A 16,984-nucleotide genomic window follows, 5' to 3' on the forward strand; every position below is an offset into this window, starting at 1 on the left:
CAACGGCCCAAGACTCAGACCACGGAACACCCAGAGAATGGTAAGTATGAGCCACAGCCCAAGACCCAGACCACGGAACACCGAGAGAATGGTAAGATAGAGCCACAGCCCAAGACCCAGACCACGGAACACCCAGAGAATGGTAAGATAGAGCCCAAGACCCAGACTACGGAACACCCAGAGAATGGTAAGATAGAGCTGCAGCCCAAGACGCAGACCACGGAACACCCAGAGAATGGTAAGATAGAGCCACAGCCCAAGACACAGACCACGGAACACCCAGAGAATGGTAAGATAGAGTAACGGCCCAAGACGCAGACCACGGAACACCCAGAGAATGGTAAGATAGAGCCACAGCACAAGACCCAGACCACGGAACACCCAGAGAATGGTAAGATAGAGCCACAGCCGAAGATCCAGACCACGGAACACCCAGAGAATGGTAAGATAGAGCCACAGCACAAGACCCAGACCACGGAACACCCAGAGAATGGTAAGATAGAGCCACAGCCGAAGACCCAGACCACGGAACACCCAGAGAATGGTAAGATAGAGCCACAGCCCAAGACCCAGACCACAGAACACCCAGAGAATGGTAAGATAGAGCCCAAGACCCAGACCACGGAACACCCAGAGAATGGTAAGATAGTGCCCAAGACCCAGACCACGGAACAACCAGAGAATGGTAAGATAGAGCCACAGCCCAAGACCCAGACCACAGAACACCCAGAGAATGGTAAGATAGAGCCCAAGACCCAGACCACGGAACACCCAGAGAATGGTAAGATAGAGCAACGGCCCAAGACTCAGACCACGGAACACCCAGAGAATGGTAAGTATGAGCCACAGCCCAAGACCCAGACCACGGAACACCGAGAGAATGGTAAGATAGAGCCACAGCCCAAGACCCAGACCACGGAACACCCAGAGAATGGTAAGATAGAGCCACAGCCCAAGACCCAGACCACGGAACACCCAGAGAATGGTAAGATAGAGCCACAGCCCAAGACCCAGACCACGGAACACCCAGAGAATGGTAATATAGAACCACAGCACAAGACCCAGACCACGGAACACCCAGAGAATGGTAAGATAGAGCCCAAGACCCAGACAACGGAACGCCCAGAGAATGGTAAGATATAGCCCAAGACCCAGACCACGGAACACCCAGAAAATGGTAAGATAGAGCCACAGCCCAAGACACAGACCACGGAACACCCAGAGAATGGTAAGATAGAGCCACAGCCCAAGACCCAGACCACGGAACACCCAGAGAATGGTAAGTTAAAGCCCAAGACCCAGACCACGGAACATCCAGAGAATGTTAAGATAGAGCCCAAGACCCAGACAACAGAACACCCAGAGAATGGTAAGATAGAGCCACAGCCCAAGACCCAGACCACGGAACACCCAGAGAATGGTAAGTTAAAGCCCAAGACCCAGACCACGGAACATCCAGAGAATGTTAAGATAGAGCCCAAGACCCAGACAACAGAACACCCAGAGAATGGTAAGATAGAGCCACAGCCCAAGACCCAGACCACGGAACACCCAGAGAATGGTAAGATAGAGCCACAGCCCAAGACCCAGACCACGGAACACCCTGAGAATTGTAAGATAGAGCCCAAGACCCAGACCACGGAACACCCAGAGAATGGTAAGATAGAGCAACGGCCCAAGACTCAGACCACAGAACACCCAGAGAATGGTAAGTATGAGCCACAGCCCAAGACCCAGACCACGGAACACCCAGAGAATGGTAATATAGAACCACAGCACAAGACCCAGACCACGGAACACCCAGAAAATGGTAAGATAGAGCCCAAGACCCAGACAACGGAACGCCCAGAGAATGGTAAGATATAGCCCAAGACCCAGACCACGGAACACCCAGAAAATGGTAAGATAGAGCCACAGCCCAAGACACAGACCACGGAACAACCAGAGAATGGTAAGATAGAGCCCAAGACCCAGACCACGAAACACACAGAGAATGGTAAGATAGAGCCCAAGACCTAGACCACGGAACATCCAGAGAATGTTAAGATAGAGCCCAAGACCTAGACAACAGAACACCCAGAGAATGGTAAGATAGAGCCACAGCCCAAGACCCAGACCACGGAACACCCAGAGAATGGTAAGATAGAGCCACAGCCCAAGACCCAGACCACGGAACACCCAGAGAATGGTAAGATAGAGCCACAGCCCAAGACACAGACCACGGAACACCCAGAGAATGGTAAGATAGAGCCACAGCCCAAGACCCAGACCACGGAACATCCAGAGAATGTTAAGATAGAGCCCAAGACGCAGACAACAGAACACCCAGAGAATGGTAAGATAGAGCCACAGCCCAAGACCCAGACCACGGAACACCCAGAGAATGATAAGGTAGAGCCCAAGACCCAGACCATGGAACACCCAGAGAATGGTAAGATAGAGCAACGGCCCCAGACTCAGACCACGGAACACGCAGAGAATGGTAAGAATGAGCCACAGCCCAAGACCCAGACCACGGAACACCCAGAGAATGGTAAGATAGAGCCACAGCCCAAGACCCAGACCACGGAACACCGAGAGAATGGTAACATAGAGCCCAAGACCCAGACCACGGAACACCCAGAGAATGGTAAGATAGAGCCACAGCCCAAGACCCAGACTACGGAACACCCAGAGAATGGTAAGATAGAGCCACAGCCCAAGACCCAGACCACAGAACACCCAGAGAATTGTAAGATAGAGCCCAAGACCCAGACCACGGAACACCCAGAGAATGGTAAGATAGAGCAACGGCCCAAGACTCAGACCACGGAACACCCAGAGAATGGTAAGTATGAGCCACAGCCCAAGACCCAGACCACGGAACACAGAGAGAATGGTAAGATAGAGCCACAGCCCAAGACCCAGAACACGGAACACCCAGAGCATGGTAAGATAGAGCCACAGCCCAAGACACGGACCACGGAACACCCAGAGAATGGTAATATAGAGCCACAGCACAAGACCCAGACCACGGAACACCCAGAGAATGGTAAGATAGAGCCACAGCCCAAGACCCAGACCACGGAACACCCAGCGAATGGTAAGATAGAGCCCAAGACCCAGACCACGGAACACCCAGAGAATGGTAAGATAGAGCCCAAGACCCAGACCACGGAACACACAGAGAATGGTAAGATAGAGCCACAGCCCAAGACCCAGACCACGGAACACCCAGAGAATGGTAAGATAGAGCCACAGCCCAAGACCCAGACCACGGAACACCCAGAGAATGATAAGGTAGAGCCCAAGACCCAGACCATGGAACACCCAGAGAATGGTAAGATAGAGCAACGGCCCCAGACTCAGACCACGGAACACCCAGAGAATGGTAAGAATGAGCCATAGCCCAAGACCCAGACCACGTAGCACCCAGAGAATTGTAAGATAGAGCCCAAGACCCAGACCACGGAACACCCAGAGAATGGTAAGACAGAGCCACAGCCCAAGACCCAGACCACGGAACACCCAGAGAATGGTAAGATAGAGCCACAGCCCAAGACCCAGACCACGGAACACCCAGAGAAAGGTACGAGAGAGCCCCAGCCCAAGACCCAGACCACGGAACACCCAGAGAATGGTAACATAGAGCCCAAGACCCAGATACCGGAACAGCCAGAGAATGCTAAGATAGAGCCACTGCCCAATACCCAGACCACGGAACAGCCAGAGAATGGTAAGATAGAGCCACAGCCCAAGACCCAGACCACAGAACACCCAGAGAATGGTAAGATAGAGCCCAAGACCCAGACCACGGAACACCCAGAGAATGGTAAGATAGAGCAACGGCCCAAGACTCAGACCACGGAACACCCAGAGAATGGTAAGATAGAGCCACAGCCCAAGACACAGACCACGGAACACCCAGAGAATGGTAAGATAGAGCAACGGCCCAAGACCCAGACCACAGAACACCCAGAGAATGGTAAGATATTGCCCAAGACCCAGACCACAGAACACCCAGAGAATGGTAAGATAGAGCCACAGCCCAAGACCCAGAACACGGAACACCCAGAGAATGGTAAGATAGAGCCACAGCCCAATACCCAGACCACGGAACACCCAGAGAATGGTAAGATAGAGCCACAGCCCAAGACCCAGACCACAGAACACCCAGAGAATGGTAAGATAGAGCCCAAGACCCAGACCACGGAACACCCAGAGAATGGTAAGATAGAGCCACAGCCCAAGACCCAGACCACGGAACACCAAGAGAATGGTAAGATAGAGCCACAGCCCAAGACCCAGAACACGGAACACCCAGAGAATGGTAAGATAGAGCCACAGCCCTAGACCCAGACCACGGAACACCCAGAGAATGGTAATATAGAACCACAGCACAAGACCCAGACCACGGAACACCCAGAAAATGGTAAGATAGAGCCCAAGACCCAGACAACGGAACGACCAGAGAATGGTAAGATAGAGCCACAGCCCAAGACCCAGACCTCGGAACAAAGAGAGAATGGTAAGATAGAGCCACAGCCCAAGACCCAGACCACGGAACACCCAGAGAATGGTAAGATAGAGCCCAAGACCCAGACCACGGAACACCCAGAGAATGGTAAGATAGAGCCACAGCCCAAGACACAGACCACGGAACACCCAGAGAATGGTAAGATAGAGCCACAGCCCAAGACCCAGACCACAGAACACCCAGAGAATGATAAGGTAGAGCCCAAGACCCAGACCATGGAACACCCAGAGAATGGTAAGATAGAGCAACGGCCCAAGACTCAGACCACGGAACACCCAGAGAATGGTAAGTATGAGCCACAGCCCAAGACCCAGACCACGGAACACCGAGAGAATGGTAAGATAGAGCCACAGCCCAAGACCCAGACCACGGAACACCCAGAGAATGGTAAGATAGAGCCACAGCCCAAGACCCAGACCACGGAACACCGAGAGAATGTTAAGATAGTGCCCAAGACCCAGACTACGGAACACCCAGAGAATGGTAAGATAGAGCCACAGCCCAAGACCCAGACCACAGAACACCCAGAGAATTGTAAGATAGAGCCCAAGACCCAGACCACGGAACACCCAGAGAATGGTAAGATAGAGCAACGGCCCAAGACTCAGACCACGGAACACCCAGAGAATGGTAAGTATGAGCCACAGCCCAAGACCCAGACCACGGAACACAGAGAGAATGGTAAGATAGAGCCACAGCCCAAGACCCAGACCACGGAACACCCAGAGAATGGTAAGATAGAGCCACAGCCCAAGACCCAGAACACAGAACACCCAGAGAATGGTAAGATAGAGCCACAGCCCAAGACACGGACCACGGAACACCCAGAGAATGGTAATATAGAGCCACAGCCCAAGACCCAGACCACGGAACAGCAAGAGAATGGTAAGATAGAGCCACAGCCCAAGACCCAGACCACGGAACACCCAGAGAATGGTAATATAGAGCCACAGCACAAGACCCAGACCACGGAACACCCAGAGAATGGTAAGATAGAGCCCAAGACCCAGACAACGGAACGCCCAGAGAATGGTAAGATAGAGCCACAGCCCAAGACCCAGACCACGGAAACACCCAGAGAATGGTAAGATAGAGCCAGAGACCCAGACCACGGAACACCCAGAGAATGGTAAGATATAGCCCAAGACCCAGACCACGGAACACCCAGAGAATGGTAAGATAGAGCCACAGCCCAAGACCCAGACCACGGAACACCCAGAGAATGGTAAGATAGATCCACAGCCCAAGACCCAGACCACGGAACACCCAGAGAATGGTAAGATATAGCCCAAGACCCAGACCACGGAACACCCAGAGAATGGTAAGATAGAGCAACGGCCCAAGACTCAGACCACGGAACACCCAGAGAATGGTAAGTATGAGCCACAGCCCAAGACCCAGACCACGGAACACAGAGAGAATGGTAAGATAGAGCCACAGCCCAAGACCCAGAACACGGAACACCCAGAGCATGGTAAGATAGAGCCACAGCCCAAGACACGGACCACGGAACACCCAGAGAATGGTAATATAGAGCCACAGCACAAGACCCAGACCACGGAACACCCAGAGAATGGTAAGATAGAGCCACAGCCCAAGACCCAGACCACGGAACACCCAGCGAATGGTAAGATAGAGCCCAAGACCCAGACCACGGAACACCCAGAGAATGGTAAGATAGAGCCCAAGACCCAGACCACGGAACACACAGAGAATGGTAAGATAGAGCCACAGCCCAAGACCCAGACCACGGAACACCCAGAGAATGGTAAGATAGAGCCACAGCCCAAGACCCAGACCACGGAACACCCAGAGAATGATAAGGTAGAGCCCAAGACCCAGACCATGGAACACCCAGAGAATGGTAAGATAGAGCAACGGCCCCAGACTCAGACCACGGAACACCCAGAGAATGGTAAGAATGAGCCATAGCCCAAGACCCAGACCACGTAGCACCCAGAGAATTGTAAGATAGAGCCCAAGACCCAGACCACGGAACACCCAGAGAATGGTAAGACAGAGCCACAGCCCAAGACCCAGACCACGGAACACCCAGAGAATGGTAAGATAGAGCCACAGCCCAAGACCCAGACCACGGAACACCCAGAGAAAGGTACGAGAGAGCCCCAGCCCAAGACCCAGACCACGGAACACCCAGAGAATGGTAACATAGAGCCCAAGACCCAGATACCGGAACAGCCAGAGAATGCTAAGATAGAGCCACTGCCCAATACCCAGACCACGGAACAGCCAGAGAATGGTAAGATAGAGCCACAGCCCAAGACCCAGACCACAGAACACCCAGAGAATGGTAAGATAGAGCCCAAGACCCAGACCACGGAACACCCAGAGAATGGTAAGATAGAGCAACGGCCCAAGACTCAGACCACGGAACACCCAGAGAATGGTAAGATAGAGCCACAGCCCAAGACACAGACCACGGAACACCCAGAGAATGGTAAGATAGAGCAACGGCCCAAGACCCAGACCACAGAACACCCAGAGAATGGTAAGATATTGCCCAAGACCCAGACCACAGAACACCCAGAGAATGGTAAGATAGAGCCACAGCCCAAGACCCAGAACACGGAACACCCAGAGAATGGTAAGATAGAGCCACAGCCCAATACCCAGACCACGGAACACCCAGAGAATGGTAAGATAGAGCCACAGCCCAAGACCCAGACCACAGAACACCCAGAGAATGGTAAGATAGAGCCCAAGACCCAGACCACGGAACACCCAGAGAATGGTAAGATAGAGCCACAGCCCAAGACCCAGACCACGGAACACCAAGAGAATGGTAAGATAGAGCCACAGCCCAAGACCCAGAACACGGAACACCCAGAGAATGGTAAGATAGAGCCACAGCCCTAGACCCAGACCACGGAACACCCAGAGAATGGTAATATAGAACCACAGCACAAGACCCAGACCACGGAACACCCAGAAAATGGTAAGATAGAGCCCAAGACCCAGACAACGGAACGACCAGAGAATGGTAAGATAGAGCCACAGCCCAAGACCCAGACCTCGGAACAAAGAGAGAATGGTAAGATAGAGCCACAGCCCAAGACCCAGACCACGGAACACCCAGAGAATGGTAAGATAGAGCCCAAGACCCAGACCACGGAACACCCAGAGAATGGTAAGATAGAGCCACAGCCCAAGACACAGACCACGGAACACCCAGAGAATGGTAAGATAGAGCCACAGCCCAAGACCCAGACCACAGAACACCCAGAGAATGATAAGGTAGAGCCCAAGACCCAGACCATGGAACACCCAGAGAATGGTAAGATAGAGCAACGGCCCAAGACTCAGACCACGGAACACCCAGAGAATGGTAAGTATGAGCCACAGCCCAAGACCCAGACCACGGAACACCGAGAGAATGGTAAGATAGAGCCACAGCCCAAGACCCAGACCACGGAACACCCAGAGAATGGTAAGATAGAGCCACAGCCCAAGACCCAGACCACGGAACACCGAGAGAATGTTAAGATAGTGCCCAAGACCCAGACTACGGAACACCCAGAGAATGGTAAGATAGAGCCACAGCCCAAGACCCAGACCACAGAACACCCAGAGAATTGTAAGATAGAGCCCAAGACCCAGACCACGGAACACCCAGAGAATGGTAAGATAGAGCAACGGCCCAAGACTCAGACCACGGAACACCCAGAGAATGGTAAGTATGAGCCACAGCCCAAGACCCAGACCACGGAACACAGAGAGAATGGTAAGATAGAGCCACAGCCCAAGACCCAGACCACGGAACACCCAGAGAATGGTAAGATAGAGCCACAGCCCAAGACCCAGAACACAGAACACCCAGAGAATGGTAAGATAGAGCCACAGCCCAAGACACGGACCACGGAACACCCAGAGAATGGTAATATAGAGCCACAGCCCAAGACCCAGACCACGGAACAGCAAGAGAATGGTAAGATAGAGCCACAGCCCAAGACCCAGACCACGGAACACCCAGAGAATGGTAATATAGAGCCACAGCACAAGACCCAGACCACGGAACACCCAGAGAATGGTAAGATAGAGCCCAAGACCCAGACAACGGAACGCCCAGAGAATGGTAAGATAGAGCCACAGCCCAAGACCCAGACCACGGAAACACCCAGAGAATGGTAAGATAGAGCCAGAGACCCAGACCACGGAACACCCAGAGAATGGTAAGATATAGCCCAAGACCCAGACCACGGAACACCCAGAGAATGGTAAGATAGAGCCACAGCCCAAGACCCAGACCACGGAACACCCAGAGAATGGTAAGATAGATCCACAGCCCAAGACCCAGACCACGGAACACCCAGAGAATGGTAAGATATAGCCCAAGACCCAGACCACGGAACACCCAGAGAATGGTAAGATAGAGCCACAGCCCAAGACCCAGACCACGGAACACCCAGAGAATGGTAAGATAGAGCCACAGCCCAAGACCCAGACCACGGAACACCCAGAGAATGGTAAGAATGAGCCACAGCCCAAGACCCAGACCACGGAACACCGAGAGAATGGTAAGATAGAGCCACAGCCCAAGACCCAGACCACGGAACACCCAGAGAATGGTAAGATAGAGCCACAGCCCAAGACCCAGACCACGGAACACCCAGAGAATGGTAATATAGAGCCACAGCCCAAGACCCAGACCACGGAACACCCAGAGAATGGTAAGATAGAGCCACAGCCCAAGTCCCAGACCACGGAACACCCAGAGAATGGTAAGATAGAGCCCAATACCCAGATCACGGAACACCCAGAGAATGGTAAGATAGAGCCCAAGACCCAGACCACGGAACACCCAGAGAATGGTAAGATAGAGCCCAAGACCCAGACCACGGAACACCCAGAGAATGGTAAGATAGAGCCCAAGACCCAGACCACGGAACACCCAGAGAATGGTAAGATAGAGCCACAGCCCAAGTCCCAGACCACGTAACACCCAGAGAATGGTAAGATAGAGCCCAATACCCAGATCACGGAACACCCAGAGAATGGTAAGATAGAGCCCAAGACCCAGACCACGGAACACCCAGAGAATGGTAAGATAGAGCCCAAGACCCAGACCACGGAACACCCAGAGAATGGTAAGATAGAGCCCAAGACCCAGACCACGGAACACCCAGAGAATGGTAAGATAGAGCCACAGCCCAAGACCCAGACCACGGAACACCCAGAGAATGGTAAGATAGATCCACAGCCCAAGACCCAGACCATGGAACACCCAGAGAATGGTAAGATAGAGCCACAGCCCAAGACCCAGACAACAGAACACCCAGAGAATGGTAAGATAGAGCCCAAGACCCAGACCACGGAACACACAGAGAATGGTAAGATAGAGCCACAGCCCAAGACCCAGACCACGGAACACCCAGAGAATGATAAGGTAGAGCCCAAGACCCAGACCATGGAACACCCAGAGAATGGTAAGATAGAGCAACGGCCCCAGACTCAGACCACGGAACACCCAGAGAATGGTAAGAATGAGCCACAGCCCAAGACCCAGACCACGGAACACCGAGAGAATGGTAAGATAGAGCCACAGCCCAAGACCCAGACCACGGAACACCCAGAGAATGGTAACATAGAGCCCAAGACCCAGAACACGGAACACCCAGAGAATGGTAAGATAGAGCCACAGCCCAAGACCCAGACCACGGAACACCCAGAGAATGGTAAGATAGAGCCACAGCCCAAGACCCAGACCACAGAACACCCAGAGAATGATAAGGTAGAGCCCAAGACCCAGACCATGGAACACCCAGAGTATGGTAAGATAGAGCAACGGCCCCAGACTCAAACCACGGAACACGCAGAGAATGGTAAGAATGAGCCACAGCCCAAGACCCAGACCACGGAACACCGAGAGAATGGTAAGATAGTGCCCAATACCCAGACCACGGAACACCCAGAGAATGGTAAGATAGAGCCACAGCCCAAGACCCAGACCACGGAACACCGAGAGAATGGTAAGATAGTGCCCAAGACCCAGACTACGGAACACCCAGAGAATGGTAAGATAGAGCCACAGCCCAAGACCCAGACCACAGAACACCCAGAGAATTGTAAGATAGAGCCCAAGACCCAGACCACGGAACACCCAGAGAATGGTAAGATAGAGCAACGGCCCAAGACTCAGACCACGGAACACCCAGAGAATGGTAAGTATGAGCCACAGCCCAAGACCCAGACCACGGAACACAGAGAGAATGGTAAGATAGAACCACAGCCCAAGACCCAGACCACGGAACACCCAGAGAATGGTAAGATAGAGCCACAGCCCAAGACCCAGAACACAGAACACCCAGAGAATGGTAAGATAGAGCCACAGCCCAAGACACGGACCACGGAACACCCAGAGAATGGTAATATAGAGCCACAGCACAAGACCCAGACCACGGAACACAGAGAGAATGGTAAGATAGAGCCACAGACCAAGACCCAGACCACGGAACACCCAGAGAATGGTAAGATAGAGCCACAGCCCAAGACCCAGACCATGGAAACACCCAGAGAATGGTAAGATAGAGCCACAGCACAAGACCCAGACCACGGAACACCCAGAGAATGGTAAGATAGAGCCCAAGACCCAGACAACGGAACGCCCAGAGAATGGTAAGATAGAGCCACAGCCCAAGACCCAGACCACGGAAACACCCAGAGAATGGTAAGATAGAGCCAGAGACCCAGACCACGGAACACCCAGCGAATGGTAAGATAGAGCCCAAGACCCAGACCACGGAACACCCAGAGAATGGTAAGATAGAGCCCAAGACCCAGACCACGGAACACACAGAAAATGATAAGGTAGAGCCCAAGACCCAGACCATGGAACACCCAGAGAATGGTAAGATAGAGCAACGGCCCCAGACTCAGACCACGGAACACCCAGAGAATGGTAAGAATGAGCCCAATACCCAGATCACGGAACACCCAGAGAATGGTAAGATAGAGCCCCAGACCCAGACCACGGAACACCCAGAGAATGGTAAGATAGAGCCCAATACCCAGATCACGGAACACCCAGAGAATGGTAAGATAGAGCCCAAGACCCAGACCACGGAACACCCAGAGAATGGTAAGATAGAGCCCAAGACCCAGACCACGGAACACCCAGAGAATGGTAAGATAGAGCCCAAGACCCAGACCACGGAACACACAGAGAATGGTAAGATAGAGCCACAGCCCAAGACCCAGACCACTGAACACCCAGAGAATGGTAAGATAGAGCCACAGCCCAAGACCCAGACCACGGAACACCCAGAGAATGGTAAGATAGAGCCACAGCCCAAGACCCAGACCACGGAACACCCAGAGAATGGTAAGATAGAGCCCAAGACCCAGACCATGGAACACCCAGAGAATGGTAAGATAGAGCAACAGCCCAAGACCCAGACCACGGAACACCCAGAGAATGGTAAGATAGAGCCACAGCCCAAGACCCAGACCACGGAACACCCAGAGAATGGTAAGATAGAGCCCAAGACCCAGACCACGGAACACCCAGAGAATGGTAAGATAGAGCCACAGCCCAAGACCCAGACCACGGAACACCCAGAGAATGGTAAGATAGAGCCCAAGACCCAGACCACGGAACACCCAGAGAATGATAAGTTAGAGCCCAAGACCCAGACCATGGAACACCCAGAGAATGGTAAGATAGAGCCACAGCCCAAGACCCAGACCACAGAACACCCAGAGAATGGTAAGATAGAGCCCAAGACCCAGACCACGGAACACCCAGAGAATGGTAAGATAGAGCCACAGCCCAAGACCCAGACCACGGAACACCCAGAGAATGGTAACATAGAGCCCAAGACCCAGACCACGGAACACCCAGAGAATGGTAAGATAGAGCCACAGCCCAAGACCCAGACCACGGAACACCCAGAGAATGGTAACATAGAGCCCAAGACCCAGACCACGGAACACCCAGAGAATGGTAAGATAGAGCCACAACCCAAGACGCAGACCACGGAACACCCAGAGAATGGTAAGATAGAGCCCAAGACCCAGACCACGGAACATCCAGAGAATGGTAAGATAGAGCCACAACCCAAGACCCAGACCATGGAACACCCAGAGAATGGTAAGATAGAGCCCAACACCCAGACCACGGAACACCCAGAGAATGGTAAGATAGAGCCAAGTCAACTCCTTCATTATTAATACTATATATATATATATATGAAAAGGTTATTTTAGGAACCTCTCCCGTATATTTTTACATTTGTACAGCGGCCTTCTAAAGTCACCTAAATGATTTATTTGTCCGTTTTTCTTTCTTGTAATCACTTTGATTGGCTGTGTTCTAACAGAGGCTCTGTTATGTTACTGGACATCTCTGAAGCTGTTTTAGAGTGTTACTGGACATCTCTGAAGCTGTTTAGGGTGTTACGGGACATCTCAGCTCTGTCTGATATTGACAGGGTCTGTGTTGCTGCTCAGCTCTGTCTGATATTGACAGGGTCTGTGTTGCTGCTCAGCTCTGTCTGATATTGACAGGGTCTGTGTTGCTGCTCAGCTCTGTCTGATATTGACAGGGTCTGTGTTGCTGCTCAGCTCTGTCTGATATTGACAGGGTCTGTGTTGCTGCTCAGCTCTGTCTGATATTGACAGGGTCTGTGTTGCTGCTCAGCTCTGTCTGATATTGACAGGGTCTGTGTTGCTGCTCAGCTCTGTCTGATATTGACAGGGTCGGTGTTGCTGCTCAGCTCTGTCTGATATTGACAGGGTCTGTGTTGCTGCTCAGCTCTGTCTGATATTGACAGGGTCTGTGTTGCTGCTCAGCTCTGTCTGATATTGATAGGATCTGTGTTGCTGCTCAGCTCTGTCTGATATTGACAGGGTCTGTGTTGCTGCTCAGCTCTGTCTGATATTGATAGGATCTGTGTTGCTTCTCAGCTCTGTCTGATATTGACAGGGTCTGTGTTGCTGCTCAGCTCTGTCTGATATTGACAGGGTCTGTGTTGCTGCTCAGCTCTGTCTGATATTGACAGGGTCGGTGTTGCTGCTCAGCTCTGTCTGATATTGACAGGGTCTGTGTTGCTGCTCAGCTCTGTCTGATATTGACAGGGTCTGTGTTGCTGCTCAGCTCTGTCTGATATTGACAGGGTCTGTGTTGCTGCTCAGCTCTGTCTGATATTGACAGGGTCTGTGTTGCTGCTCAGCTCTGTCTGATATTGACAGGGTCTGTGTTGCTGCTCAGCTCTGTCTGATATTGACAGGGTCGGTGTTGCTGCTCAGCTCTGTCTGATATTGACAGGGTCTGTGTTGCTGCTCAGCTCTGTCTGATATTGACAGGGTCGGTGTTGCTGCTCAGCTCTGTCTGATATTGACAGGGTCTGTGTTGCTGCTCAGCTCTGTCTGATATTGATAGATGTATGTGATACGCCCTCGTCTTTAAGCCTGTGAATGAGGTCAGAGATGTGGAGACCTGGGCTGCGTACCCAATAAAACCCTATTCCATACGTCATCCACTACTTTTGACCAGAGCCCTATGGGTTCCTCTATGGGTTTCCCTATGAGCCCTATGGGTTTCCCTATGGGTTTCTCTATGGGTTTCCCTATGAGCCCTATGGGTTTCTCTATGTGTTTCCCTATGAGCCCTATGGGTTTCTCTATGGGTTCCTCTATGGGTTTCTCTATGGGTTTCCCTATGAGCCCTATGGGTTCCTCTATGGGTTTCTCTATGTGTTTCCCTATGAGCCCTATGGGTTTCTCTATGGGTTTCTCTATGGGTTTCCCTATGAGCCCTATGGGTTTCCCAATGAGCCCTATGGGGTTCTCTATGGGTTTCCCTATGAGCCCTATGGGTTTCTCTATGGGTTTCCCTATGAGCCCTATGGGTTTCTCTATGGGTTCCTCTATGGGTTTCTCTATGGGTTTCCCTATGAGCCCTATGGGTTTCTCTATGGGTTCCTCTATGGGTTTCTCTATAGGTTTCCCTATGAGCCCAATGGGTTTCCCTATGAGTTTCTCTATGGGTTCCTCTATGGGTTTCCCTATGAGTCCTATGGGTTTCTCTATGTGTTTCCCTATGGGTTCCTCTATGGGTGTCCCTATGAGCCCTATGGGTTTCTCTATGTGTTTCCCTATGAGCCCTATGGGTTTCTCTATGGATTTCCCTATGAGTCCTATGGGTTCCTCTATGGGTGTCCCTATGAGCCCTATGGGTTTCTCTATGTGTTTCCCTATGAGCCCTATGGGTTTCTCTATGGGTTTCCCTATGAGCCCTATGGGTTTCCCTATGAGTCCTATGGGTTTCTCTATTGGTTCCCTATGGGTTTCTCTATGGGTTTCCCTATGAGTCCTATGGGTTTCTCTATTGGTTCCCTATGGGTTTCTCTATGGGTTTCCCTATGAGCCCTATGGGTTTCTCTATGAGCCCTATGGGTTTCTCTATGGGTGTCCCTATGGGTTCCTCTATGGGTTTCCCTATGAGCCCTATGGGTTCCTCTATGGGTTTCTCTGTGGATTTCCCTATAGGTTTCACTATGGGTTTCCCTATGAGCCCTATGGGTTTCTATATGTATTTCTCTATGGGTTTCTCTATGAGCCCTATGGGTTTCTCTATGAGCCCTATGAGCCCTATGGGTTCCTCTACGGGTTCCTCTATGGGTTTCTCTGTGGGTTTCCCAGTGAGCCCTATGGGTTACTCTATGAGTTTCCCTATGGGTTTCACTATGGGTTCCTCTATGGGTGTCCCTATGAGCCCTATGGGTTTCTCTATGGGTTCCTCTATGGGTGTCCCTATGAGCCCTATGGGTTCCTCTATGGGTTTCTCTATGAGCCCTATGGGTTTCTCTATGGGTTCCCTATGGGTTCCTCTATGGGTTTCTCTATGAGCCCTATGTGTTTCTCTATGGGTTCCCTATGGGTTCCTCTATGTGCCCTGTGGGTTGTGGTCAAAAGTGGGGCACCATATAGCGACACAGTCATGGATGTTCACAGATCTGAGTGACAGACCTCTCTGTATGCTGAATGCTCAGACTCAACACATGACAGTGCACTTCATTCATCTCAAACCTGATATTATCTCTGTGTTCTGGCAGTACGCTCCTAGAGAGTCACTCCACTAACCAAGTCCTCTCTCTCTCTCTGTCTCTCTGTCTGTCTCTCTGTCTGTCTGTCTGTCTGTCTGTCTGTCTGTCTGTCTGTCTGTCTGTCTGTCTGTCTGTCTGTCTGTCTGTCTGTCGCTCTGTCTGTCTGTCTGTCTGTCTGTCTGTCTGTCGCTCTGTCTGTCTGTCTGTCTGTCTGTCTGTCTGTCTGTCTGTCTGTCTGTCTGTCTGTCTGTCTGTCTGTCTGTCTGTCTGTCTGTCTGTCTGTCTGTCTGTCTGTCTGTCTGTCTGTCTCTGTCTGTCTGTCTGTCTGTCTGTCTGTCTGTCTGTCTGTCTGTCTCCAGAACTACTCAGTGTTGGAAATGGGACCTGCCCCTACGGTGATCAAGTTGAACAACTCCACGTATAACAACCTATACTGGCAGGAATTTGAGGACGCCTGTGTCTATGAGTGCCTGGAAGGGAAGGACTGCCAGAGCTTCTTCTGCTGTTACGATGAGTGTAGAGGAGGCGGATGGAGGAAAGGACGCATCCACATAGATATCCTGGAGCTGGACGCTTATTCCAGGGTCTTCTTCCCCACATCCTTCATTCTGTTTAATGTAGTCTACTGGGTCAGCTATCTGTACCTTTAGCAGGCTGAACTGGGAAGGGTATATATACCTTCAGCAACCCGGAGAGAGAGAGAGAGGTGCCATGGACATTAAGACCAGAGAGAGAGAGAGGTGCCATTGACATTAAGACCAGAGAGAGAGAGAGGTGCCATGGACATTAAGACCAGAGAGAGAGAGAGGTGCCATGGACATTAAGACCAGAGAGAGAGAGGTGCCATGGACATTAAGACCAGAGAGAGAGAGAGAGGTGCCATGGACATTAAGACCAGAGAGAGAGAGAGAGGTGCCATGGACATTAAGACCAGAGAGAGAGAGGTGCCATGGACATTAAGACCAGAGAGAGAGAGGTGCCATGGACATTAAGACCAGAGAGAGAGAGGTGCCATGGACATTAAGACCAGAGAGAGAGAGGTGCCATGGACATTAAGACCAGAGAGAGAGAGGTGCCATGGACATTAAGACCAGAGAGAGAGAGGTGCCATGGACATTAAGACCAGAGAGAGAGAAGTGCCATGGACATTAAGAGAGAGAGTGAGAGGTGCCATGGACATTAAGACCAGAGAGAGAGAGAGAGGTGCCATGGACATTAAGACCAGAGAGAGAGAGAGAGGTGCCATGGACATTAAGACCAGAGAGAGAGAGAGGTGCCATGGACATTAAGACCAGAGAGAAAGAGAGAGGTGCCATGGACATTAAGACCAGAGAGAGAGAGAGAGAGGTGCCATGGACATTAAGACCAGAGAGAGAGAGAGGTGCCATGGACATTAAGACCAGAG

The 16,984-nt window shown here is 51.7% G+C and overlaps 1 protein-coding gene across 1 annotated transcript in view; it reads left to right on the forward strand.

Moving 5' to 3' along the window:
- LOC135513319 (gamma-aminobutyric acid receptor subunit gamma-3) overlaps positions 1–16,229 on the forward strand; it is a 445,846-nt gene extending 429,617 nt beyond the window's left edge. The window contains exons 9-10 of the mRNA XM_064936236.1: positions 12,740–12,766; positions 15,939–16,229. Of these exons, the coding sequence (XP_064792308.1) occupies positions 12,740–12,766; positions 15,939–16,229 (318 nt within the window). The remainder of the gene's footprint in view (positions 1–12,739; positions 12,767–15,938) is intronic.
- The last annotated feature ends 755 nt before the right edge of the window (positions 16,230–16,984 follow it).

This window comes from Oncorhynchus masou, chromosome 24 (genome assembly GCF_036934945.1).
Source record: "Oncorhynchus masou masou isolate Uvic2021 chromosome 24, UVic_Omas_1.1, whole genome shotgun sequence".
NCBI classification, from domain to species: Eukaryota; Metazoa; Chordata; class Actinopteri; order Salmoniformes; family Salmonidae; genus Oncorhynchus; species Oncorhynchus masou.